Source organism: Oryza glaberrima, chromosome 5 (genome assembly GCF_000147395.1).
Source record: "Oryza glaberrima chromosome 5, OglaRS2, whole genome shotgun sequence".
NCBI lineage: Eukaryota > Viridiplantae > Streptophyta > Magnoliopsida > Poales > Poaceae > Oryza > Oryza glaberrima.
In genome coordinates this window covers 3,943,461-3,955,007 of record NC_068330.1, presented here as the reverse complement: position 1 = coordinate 3,955,007, position 11,547 = coordinate 3,943,461, and the positions used below count along the sequence as shown (strand labels likewise).

General features: G+C 42.3%; 2 protein-coding genes across 2 annotated transcripts; both read left to right on the top strand.

Annotated features, from left to right (window-relative positions):
* The first annotated feature begins 645 nt into the window (after nucleotides 1-645).
* Nucleotides 646-2,751, top strand: LOC127774370 (cyanidin 3-O-rutinoside 5-O-glucosyltransferase-like). Its single transcript, XM_052300600.1, has one exon. The coding sequence runs from the start codon at nucleotides 1,013-1,015 to the stop codon at nucleotides 2,594-2,596; it is 1,584 nt and encodes a 527-aa protein (XP_052156560.1). The 5' UTR covers nucleotides 646-1,012; the 3' UTR covers nucleotides 2,597-2,751.
* A 7,174-nt stretch (nucleotides 2,752-9,925) lies between these two features.
* On the top strand, nucleotides 9,926-11,055 carry LOC127774379 (strigolactone esterase RMS3-like). Its single transcript, XM_052300610.1, has 2 exons — nucleotides 9,926-10,325; nucleotides 10,426-11,055. Exons 1-2 carry the CDS (start codon nucleotides 9,943-9,945, stop codon nucleotides 10,889-10,891), a joined length of 849 nt encoding a protein of 282 aa, XP_052156570.1. The 5' UTR covers nucleotides 9,926-9,942; the 3' UTR covers nucleotides 10,892-11,055.
* Nucleotides 11,056-11,547: the final 492 nt, after the last annotated feature.

Here is an 11,547-nt window from a genome sequence, read left to right as displayed (position 1 = left end):
GCCCGTGATAACTTCGTTAATCTCAAGATATGCCAGCCCAATTTTTCGAAGATACTCATATGGGTAGAGTATGCAGGTGTGTTCATCCGGGTGAGTGTGCATGCGTTTGTAGTGTGTTTGTCCAAAAGAAGTAATAATAAAATATCAATAAAAAAGTTTCCAACTACTTACCCGGCCATTAATATTTGACAGTTTAGATAGGATCCAACCAAAATCTTGAAACTCTATCTATTAATAACTCCGGTCCAACAAAAAAATATCTCGAGGTACTGGTATCTTACATTACTAAATTGTTTCTGATTGTTGAATCTAATAATGTTATATTTAGTGGCGCGCAACGATTGGACCGGTACCTTGAGGTACATCCAACGATTAGACCAGTACCTCGAGGTATTTTTTTTTGTTCGACTGAAGCAAATCTCTAACTTTTATATTTAGTTTTAAAACATAAAATGGTATGCATGTAAACTTATTAGATTTTATGAAATCATCATAATATAAAATTATGGTTGAAGTCAGACCGTGGAAAAAGTTACTGAACGGCATATATTTGTAACCGGAGGGAGTAGGTTTTACCATTAAAATTGTCATCAAAGCTGAGCTTTTATTAAGTTATCTTGTGAACATAGCGAGTCTAAAGACCATATTGACTCATTGACTGAAATAACTAATCTAAGGAACTGATTCGGATAAAATGAAACGTCAGATATCAAAACTAAACCAAGAGAAAAACTTGAGGATCAAATTGGCAACTGTCGCTTAAATTAGCAATAATCTTCGATGATACGAGGTTCGTACTGATCATCACTCTGCCAGCTCAGTGATTCTGAATCCGGATGACATGACAAAATGCCAGCAAAAAATAACTGATCATTTTAGAGTCCATCAAATCACACCAAACTAATCAACACACAAATGGATAAAGATTTAGATAAGGCACCAGCTCAAAAGCTGAAAAAGCTAGTAGTACACTTCACTGCACAAAGTAGAGAGAATCTCGTCGCCTACTTTAATGGTGCGCGAACCGTGTCGAGTCGCCTCGCCGTCGCCGCCACTCCACAACTATTCGTCCGAGCAACCGAGCAAGCAAGCAGCAGCTAGCTCGCCGATCATGGCGGCGGCGATGGCGCGGCGGCAGCAGGCGCACTTCCTCATCGTCACGTACCCGTCGCAGGGCCACGTCACGCCGGCGCGCCACCTCGCGCGCCGGCTCGTCCACGGCGCCGGCGCGCGCGCCACCGTCTGCGTCCCCGTCTCCGCGTTCCGCAAGATGTTCCCCGCGGACGACGGCGAGGTGGTGGTGGAGGAGGAGGGTGGTGCGGTGGCGTACGCGGCGTACTCCGACGGCTACGACGGCGGGTTCGACCGGGCGGTGGACGACCACACGCGGTACATGGCGCAGCTGAGCACGGTGGGCGCGCGCACGGTGGCCGGCGTGCTCCGGCGGCTGCGCGGCGAGGGGAGGCCCGTCACGTGCGCCGTGTACACGCTGCTCCTGCCGTGGGTGGCCGGCGTCGCGCGCGACCACGGCGTGGGCGCCGTCGCCGTGTTCTGGATCCAGCCGACCACCGCGCTCGCCGCGTACTACCACTACTTCCGCGGCGGGCGCGACGCCGTCGTGGCGGCGGCCGCGTCGGGGGACGCGTCCGCCGAGGTGAACCTTCTCCCGGGGCTCCCGCCGCTGCGCGTCCGCGACATCCCGTCCTTCCTCGCCATCACCTCCGACGACGACCCCTTCGCCTTCGTGCTCTCCGAGTTCGCCGAGCTCATCGACACGCTCGAACGCGGTGGCGGCGGCGGTGGCGAGCTCCCGACGTACGTCCTCGCCAACACGTTCGACGCCATGGAGCGCGACGCGCTCGCGTCGCTCAGGCCACACATCGACGTCGTCGCCGTCGGCCCGGTGCTCTCCTTCCTGCACGACGCCGACGAAACCAAGACCGCCTCGTCTCCCAACGACCTGTTCGACCACGACGGCGGCGGCTACCTCGACTGGCTCGGCACAAAGCCGGCCAGGTCGGTGGTGTACATCTCGTTCGGGAGCTCGTCGGTGATGAGCAAGAACCAGGTCGCCGAGATCGCCGCCGCCATGGCGGAGTCCAAGAAACCATTCCTGTGGGTGATACGCAAGGACAACTGCAAGGACGACGACGACGACAACGAGGCCATCAAGAAGTTCGTCGCGGCGGCGGCGGCGGCGGACACGGGCGGCGGCGGGATGGCGGTGGAGTGGTGCGACCAGGCGCGCGTGCTGTCCCACGCGTCGGTGGGGTGCTTCGTGACGCACTGCGGGTGGAACTCGACGGTGGAGGCGGTGGCGTGCGGGGTGCCGGTGGTGGCGGCGCCGCAGTACTCCGACCAGGGCACCAGCGCGTGGGTGGTGGAGCGGATCGGGGTCGGCGTCCGCGCCGCCGCGCGCGCGGGGGACGGCGTCGTGGAGGCGGCGGAGCTGGGGAGGTGCGTGGGCGCCGCCATGTCGGAGGCCGTGGCGGGGCGCGCCGCGGCGTGGAAGGAGGAGGCGCGCGCCGCCGTGGCACGCGGCGGCGCGTCGGAGAGGAACCTGAGTGAGTTTGTGAGACGATTTGTTCCCAAATAATTAATTCCAATTTTGTACTCTACTAGCTTGGATAGAATAATGAAGAGATTATTACTATATTGTAATTAATTAAGTGTGTACTCCGTATTATTGGAGCACATGGTTTTTGCACTACAAATTAATACTAAAATAAAATGCATAATATTTGGAATAAAGGGGTTTTGTTTTTTTTTGCTAGATTAATATGGTTAGACAGTTGGTTGTCAGGTCGTATCGAGCAAGTTTAATAATATAATTAACTACTAGTTTCAATAATTAAAATGTCATCTATAACCAACTTAATAGTCCACTTAGTTACAAATTTGTAGATCATTTTTCTTCTCTCATCTCTTCTATCCTTCCGGAAACACTAATTAGTGCATACGCGGCGCAGACGCTGCCAAACGCCCAACGGCCCACGCACGCATGTTAGACGTGCACATTTCTTTCCCCTTTTTTCCTTTTCTGGCGTAGTTTATTACTGCCGCATTTCTTTTTTTCCTTTTTTTTCTTTTCGCAATTCGCTGCCGCACGCACGTAGGAGTAGGAGAATAAAAATAATTAGTTTATTACCTGATTAGTTTCTGCTAATTACAATCTATTAAGATAAGATTTTTCTTTATTTACATAATGGTGTTTTCCTATTTTCCTATTTACGCAATGGTGTTTTCAAATAAAATTTAAAAATTTCTATAAAAAAATGAAAACCATATTAAGATTTGAAGACTTTCGACTCGAACTTTTAAATTTCAAAAAAAAGTTGAAAACTTTCAACATGGGATTTGAAAACTTTCAACTTAAACTCTGAAAACTTTTAACTGAAATTTAATATTTTTGAAGTTAAATTTTGAAAACTTTAAACTCAAAATTTTAAAAGTATCAACACAAATTACCTTGTTAGGGTAATGAGCTAGAAATTATTATATCTTAAGATAGATGTAGTAAAATTTAAATACTACTTTTGGATTACTATCAAGTAGTTCTTCGTGCAACCATTTATCGCCACATGAAAATTCACATTATAAGTGAGAGTTGATAAGTCATAACCATGACAGTGATCACTGAACTACTGTAGGACAATAAGTGAAGACCATGACAGTCAGACATGATGCTCCTCGATCGTATTAATTGTTGTGCGACAAGCTGGATAAAATCAATCTGTGAAAAATTTCAAAATAAACGCTGTCACTAGCTTAAAAAAAATATATGTAAAACACACCTAGGATTGATAATAGGAACCAACCGACTCATGGGAAAATTATCAAAGGGCCTTGGAACGGAACGATTTAAAGAATTTTCACAAGATTTTGTTCAGTTGCTTTATATTTTATTGAAAGAGGTCTATGAGTTTTTTTTTTTACACCAGAGGACTAGATAAGTTGGGCATGAAAAGAATTTGTACCTGTCACCTTAGTTGGGGAGGTGGACGGGAGTGCTTTAGTTCCCCCTTTCCACCCCCGGTTTATATCGTGATACATGTTTATTTGCATACTCTCTCCCTTCTAAAATAAACCAAATTCCAAAGTTTAAGATTTGTTTAAAATAAATCAATTTCTACCCTCTAACCTACTTTGATCCATGAATCAAGAAATTTTATTCCTTTAAACCTCTTACATACCCATCCATCAATACTCTCTTACTATTAATGATGGTTTTAAGGTCTTTTCACTCTCCACTAAAATTAGCTCAAGATATGAGGGTTGATATTTCTTGGGACAGGGGAGTACTTATTAGTATCTCTAGCTAACTTCTACTCCCTACGTTTCAAATTACTTTGTCAAAGTCAAACTGTTTTAAGTTTGATCAAGTTTATAGAAAAATGTAGTAACATTTTCAACCCAACACAAATTTATTATGAAAATATATTTAATTATTAATTTGATAAACATAATTTAATATTATAAATATTACTATATTTGTTCATAAACTTAGTCAAACTTGAAACAATTAACTTTGACAAAAGTCAAAACGTCTTATAATAATATTATAAAACAGAGGGAGTATATTTTTAAACATGTATATTTTTCAAACATTGCATATTCTTATGTACTCTCTTTTTCAATACTACTCTACCATTATATGTGAAAATAATTAAGTTCATTATTTATAGTTAATTATGTGGAATTTTTTTTGACAAAAAGATATGACTATTCTCGTTTTGGCTTTTATTGAAGACCTGATTACCATAAATCGATTGACAGGATGGGGAAGGGAGAAAAATTAACACATATGACTAACTAGGGATGGGGACGGAAAGTTATTTTCTATGGTGAATAGCCTGGTTGCTATAAAAGAAGAGATCAACGCTTATGGTTTTCAATGAAGGAAAGCCCATTTAGCCTTCTCAATTATCCGTTAGAACTAAAACCCATTCTAAGGAGTGGAATGCGATGCGCTCACCTCCCCATCGCATACTGTGACATTCTAGCTTAATTAGGATTTGGTTTATGTGGCCCATGAGTAATCTGTATACTTGATTAATACTAACTTGCTAGTTGAATAAGAGTGAAACCAATTATATTGTCGGGTGTGCCAGCAATAAATAACACAACCAATTTTTCCACGATCAAACACTCACTCCAACGTGTGAATACTTGTCATTTTGGAGACAAGGACACAGCATAAAAAACCAACTTGGCCTAAAAATCAACATATATATTATTTTATTGAAGTAAAAAAAATATACTCTATACATATGGTCTTCACGTGTCCAAAGTACACATTTACATTTTTAAAATTAATTCAACTTCGAAGTTTTAAAAGTTTACATCAGTATTATTAGACCATGCCCTTTTATCTAACTAATTACTTACTCTGTTTTTAACTATATGACATGTAAATTTTTACATAATTTTTATCATTTGTATTATTAAAAAAATGAGAGAAAATAAAAAAATAACTATGCTGCAAAGTTAAAAACAAGGTACAGTAAAACAAATAATCTTTACATAGTTTTTAAATAAGAGAGAGTGTCAAACATCATGTCCAAAAATCAACATCAGTATACATTTTAAAATGGAGCTAGCAAACTGGTAAGCCAATCAAATATAGTAAATATATATAATATTTCACAGGTGATGTAGTAGAATACTCCCTCCGTTTCAAAATGTTTGACACCGTTGACTTTTCAGTACATGTTTGACCATTCGTCTTATTCAAAAAATTTAAGTAATTATTTATTCTTTTCATCATTCGTCTTATTCAAAAAATTTAAGTAATTATTTATTTTTTTCGTATCATTTGATTCATTATTAAATATACTTTCACGTACACATATAGTTTTACATATTTCACAAATTTTTTTAATAAGACGAACGGTCAAACATATGCTAAAAAGTCAACGGTGTCCAACATTTTGAAATGGAGGGAGTATACAGTAGTCCGCTAGCTTAGTCTGTTGCCCACTACCACAAATGCTGGAGTTAATTAAGTATGGCTGATTCGTCCGGCCTAATTATTATTATTGATTCCTGATTTTGTACTGCACACACAGCTTGAAATGTTCGTTGATTAGGACATTAGATCGTCAATTATTAGCGCTCATATAAATTGATTTAATAATTGCCCTATATCTGTCATCAGATATTACAAGGCATTTGCTTAATTAATTATAAGGGCAAGTTGTTTCCAGAAAATCATGCAGAACATCTTGTTAGGTGTGACCAAACTTAACAAAACCGATCGATTTCCACAAAAATCGCTCGGTTTTCGTAGAGCTGATGTGGTCGGTTTGTAAAAACCTATTAGTTTTAGATAGTTTTCAAAAACAAAAAGATGAACCATGGACATGACTAGACAAGACCATGAGAGAGAGGGACATGGATTCTCTGGAGCGCTGTATATACAGTGGCAGCCAATACCCACCATGAGAGATACCTAGCTTTTGACACGGTGGGTGCAAATGTAATTATGGGTGTATGACTTTATTTATCACTGCTTATATCCTAGTGTTCATATTTTTCTTTGGAACGAAGGATTTTTAAGGGATTTAATCCTATGAAAAAAAATTCTATGTGGTCATATGGATCATAAGAAAAGCTATAAAAAATCCAATGAAATTTCTTTGTATTGGCTCAAAACGTAGGAATTTGGAGGAATTCTAACATGAGCTTCAACCTTTTGAAAAAAATACCATTTGTGTATATATATCTTTTGATTCCTGCATTTTTTCTGTGCTCTATCCAAACAGTGTCTTTCCCATCCATAGGATTTTAGGTGATAGGGCACTTCAATCTTATATGTTTCCTGTTCAAGCATTTTGAGAATCCTGTATTTCAAAGGAACCCATAACATTTTGATGAATCAGGTGTTGAAGCAATATTGAGTGCTTCAGTTAGATTTTTTATAAGATTCATGACCGATTTATCCCCTAAATTTGGCACGTGCATACATACTTATATGCGTGGTGGTGTCCGGACACGTACATTTTCGCCATGTTTTTTTTAAGATTACACAGCAGACACACACACCACTATACATGCAACACCACAGTCACACCCCTGTGAATGCGTCCCTAGTACATGCTCTAAGAGACGGAAACCAGCGGCGTATCCTTGATCTTACTAAAGTTCTGTTAAAAGTCAATCTGCATTTGCGTAATATTTATGGGTACCAGGATTTAAATCCCAATGGATGGAGTCATGCACCCACAACTCCACCGCCACGCCACCGGTGCTCCCCTGCATCTTTGCCATGTTGATTGTGTGCATGTACGTCTTTGCTATAATATGACAGGGTGTGTACTGTTGTACATTTGTGTTCTTGCTTGAACATGACACTAGAAAAGTTTGCATGCACAAGGGGATACATAATCCATCAAGAGAATCAAAATAATCCATCCCAAAATTCTGTCTTGAGTTTTCTAAACTGAATATAGAAAATGGAAATACTCTTTCCAAGAGTCTAAAATTGATTCCCTAAAACCAAAAGTAAACCCTTTGTAAACTACCAACGGAAATCCGTTTTTTTCTCCTCCCCAGCCCCAACACCGATCTCCTTCTCGCACACCGACGCCCCTGATGCAGATTTCCACCCCCATGGCAACATGGATTATTGCCAATCTCTTACTGATGTTCAGATCAGCAAGAGAGCAGCAACAACGCAGGAGCAGCTAGTTATAACTAATTTCTAAATGGCACGGAATGGATTTTTTCTGGTTCTAAATTGCATCACAATTGTTAGAAATGATTCCATAGCATTGAATCAGTTAGGATTGATGCCCGCTTATATCTTTCCTAGGATGTATGTAGGGAGCTTTAGATTACAAGAAACAACAAGTGAAAATCCAGATGGTGAGAATCTGTGGGTGCAAGGAAAAACCAGTTTCTGACTTCTAATTTATTTTCAAGATTATGCAACGTCCAACTTTTCAAAATCTTAACGAAAATTTTCAAGATTCTGCAACGTCCAACTTTTCAAAATCTTAACGAAAAGCTAGACTGTCTAGTAGTTTATGATTTTGGAACTCTTAGCGAGCTATCCCAAGTTCCCAACGCTGGCTTAATGTTAGCATGCACACGCTATGAATAACGGACTAAAGATGGTTGGGGAAGAAAAATGCTTAAATCATTTCCACCACAAGCCCACGACCATTTCGTTTTCTCAGTGATATTGCTGTCTCCACAGCTGGTCTAATGTTTATTTAAATTAATTGTACTCCCTCTGGTTTTAACTGTGCCTATTAGATCTTTAAACATACATGTGACCATTTGCCTTATTAAAAAAATATAATTGTAATTTGTTTTGTTGTGATTTATTTTTTATTGAAGATATTTTAAGTGTGAGGGTATGTTTAGTTCTTTAGGTGTAAAGTTTTTGAAGTATACGGATATAAATTTAAAGTATTAAACGTAGACTAATAACAAAACAAATTACAGATTCCTCCTGTAAACTGCGAGACGAATTTATTAAGCCTAATTAATCCATCATTAGTAAATTTTTACGGTAGCATCATATTGTCAAATCATGATGTAATTAACTCAAAAGATTCGTCTCACAATTTACATGCAAATTATGCTATTATTTTTTTTCCACATTTAATACCCATGCACGTGTCCAAACATTTGATGTGACGTTTTTGAAAAAAAAAATTTGGATCTAAACAAGGCCGGACTCATATTTTTATATTTGTAATATTTTTTTAATAAAATGGATATCAAACTTACGTCCTAAAGCCAACAACTTTTATACAGTGGGAGGGAGTATGTAACTAACGCCAACCGTCCAAGGCATAAACAGAGCATAATTAAAATCAATACCCCTTCAATTAACTCATTGCAAACTGCGACAAAACCGGACCATCAGGAGCCATAACCATGGAGTTGATGAGAATCTCCCATATTTAATCATAAAGCATAATAAGCACGAAAGAGGCCAAGTGACACCTTTTTGCTCCCTTGTTGTCCTTGTCGATGCACACTAGACGCCCTCATGTAAGCAATTGTTGAGACATGCAAAACCATCTTCTGATATCCTTGTTGCCACCCTACTGGCTCATGCAGCTGTAACCATCTCCTCATTACATAATTCACACAACCATATCATTGCTCCCTAATCTCCCTCTAGCTTGATCTTATCTACTCCCCCCAATTTGAAACAATTTAAGTCGTTTTGCCTTTCCAAATCTTTGTCTAAATGCAAGTTGTTTAAAACTTTGTAGGAGCTTTTTTAATCATTTCTTCCTTTTTTGTCCTCAGTAAAGCAATGTTGTTGTGCTCATAATAAAAATGATTCATCTTTACAATGCACTATAAATGAAGTTCAATAAAGCTATTTTAGCTATTTTTATTGTTTTATGTAAAGATTAAAATGATTTATATTAGGAATAAGAGGGAGTAAGAGCAACCATTTTTTCTATATGAAAGTATAACCTTTGTCCTCTGCACTAATTAAAAAGACACACAATCATATTTGTGTACATTACAATTTAAACCGGTGGATGGAGTCGTATACTCATGACATTATCACCACAATAAGGTTATGTTCTTTAGTATGGATTTGGAACTAAAACTCCACGCACGGGAAGTGGAGCGGCATATTAACACATAATTAATTAAGTATTAACTTAAAAAAACTTTAAAAAGATTAATATGATTTTTTATAGCAACTTTTCTATAGAAAAAATTATTATATTTTTTATTATATATTGGAATTGAGGTAATCACTACTCTATCCATCCCAAAATATAAGAAGAACTGTTCAGATTCATAGTAATGTATTAAATCCGATCAAAACCCTATATATTTTGGGACGGAGGGAATGGCTGAATTCTCACAATCTCATTGCGTATAAATTGAGGCCAACATCAGCTGTCTTCAGTAGACTAGCATAGAAGCTCGCATCAGTTATTTCTTGGCTTGCTGGGAAGGATGAACGCGAGGGTGTTGGGCGGCGGCGGCGGCGGCGACGGCGAGACGACGGTGGTGCTGGCGCACGGCTACGGCGGCAGCAGCCACATCTGGGACGACGTCGCCCCGGCGCTGGCGAAGACGTTCCGGGTCGTCGTCTTCGACTGGAGCTTCTCCGGCGACGTCGTCGTCGACGACGACGACGACGACGCCGCCGCCGTCTCGGAGGACATTAGCTGCTCGTACTTCGGCTTCGCCGACGAGCTGGTGGCGATGATGGACGAGCTGGCGCTGACGGCGGTGGTGTTCGTGGGTCACTCCATGGCCGGCATGATCGGCTGCATTGCGTCCGTGGCGCGGCCGGAGCTGTTCCGCCGCCTCGTGCTCGTCGGCGCGTCGCCTAGGTTATCGATCGAACACTCACATTTCATTGCTTCGATTGATCTCTCTTCGTCGTCTAACCATGCGTGGGCATTGTGCACGGTGTTCATGGGATCATGTCAGGTACATCAACGACGACGGCGACGGCTACGTGGGCGGCTTCGAGCGCGGTGAGGTGGACGCCATGCTCGCCGCCATCGAGGCCGACTTCGCGGCGTGGGCGCCGCTGTTCGCCGAGGCCGTCGTCGGGCCGGCGCCGTCGCCGGGCGCCGGCGCGGTGGCCAAGTTCGCCAAGCAGCTGGGGCGGATGCGCCCGGCCGCGGCGCTCCGCGTCATGCGCGCCGTGCTCACCTGCGACGTCCGCGCCGTGCTCCGCGACGTCGCGGCGCCGTGCACCATCGTGCACTGCGCGCGCGACGCCGTGGCGCCGCTCGCTGTGGCGCGGTACATGCAGCGCGCGATGGCACGCGGCGTCGACGGCGCGCCGGCGCCGGCGGTGGTGGTGATGGATTCCTCCGGCCACTTCCCGCAGCTCACGGCGCCCATGGAGTTCGTCCGGGTCATGGAGGCCATACTGCTTGACCACTAATATCTGACCAGAAATGCACTAGCTTGTCAAATTGAAAATAATTGCAGTTTGTGTTCATCTCGTAATCTTATCTATCTCGTCGAGTTCATGTAATTTGTACCATTTCAAACTAATCAAAAATCGTCATCCATCAGCTGCTTAGTGCTTCTAAATATGAATATCAGTGTGAGAGGTTGAAGTATGAACTGTAATTAAGCATGGTAATATCGATAATGACAGCCTCCAGAGGCATCCACTTGTCACTAGGGTTTATGGTTTGTTATGAATTGAGTTTTATTTTGTAAACATGTTGACTTATGTTGAATCTGAGCGGAGATCCACTGTACGCTAGAAGCGCCTCCATCTTCTCTGGCACCGCCATAGTGGTGGCAACAATTTTACCGCCTCGTCTATTAAAGAGGAGGAAGGTGGGTTGGGGGCTGAAAGTAGTGCAGATGAGAATTGAGAAAGTCAGAGTGGTTAGGAGGCAGCGGGTAGTGATCATGTGGCCATCGGTGATAGCCTCCGGCGAAAATAGGAAAGATGACAATGCGGGAGTAGCATGCTTCACCAGCTATAGTGGTGGTGCCAGTGCGACGATAGGAAAAGGGTTGCGGTATACATTAAGGGTGCATTTGGATGGAGGGATGTCTTGGACGGTTTGAATTTTTATTATT

Bases quoted from the DNA above. Each gene is read 5' to 3' on its own strand.
- LOC127774370 (XM_052300600.1), top strand. From the start codon at position 1,013: ATGGTGCGCGAACCGTGTCGAGTCGCCTCGCCGTCGCCGCCACTCCAC.
- LOC127774379 (XM_052300610.1), top strand. From the start codon at position 9,943: ATGAACGCGAGGGTGTTGGGCGGCGGCGGCGGCGGCGACGGCGAGACG. The intron at 10,326-10,425 runs GTTATCGATCGA...GGATCATGTCAG, and splicing joins CTCGTCGGCGCGTCGCCTAG to GTACATCAACGACGACGGCG.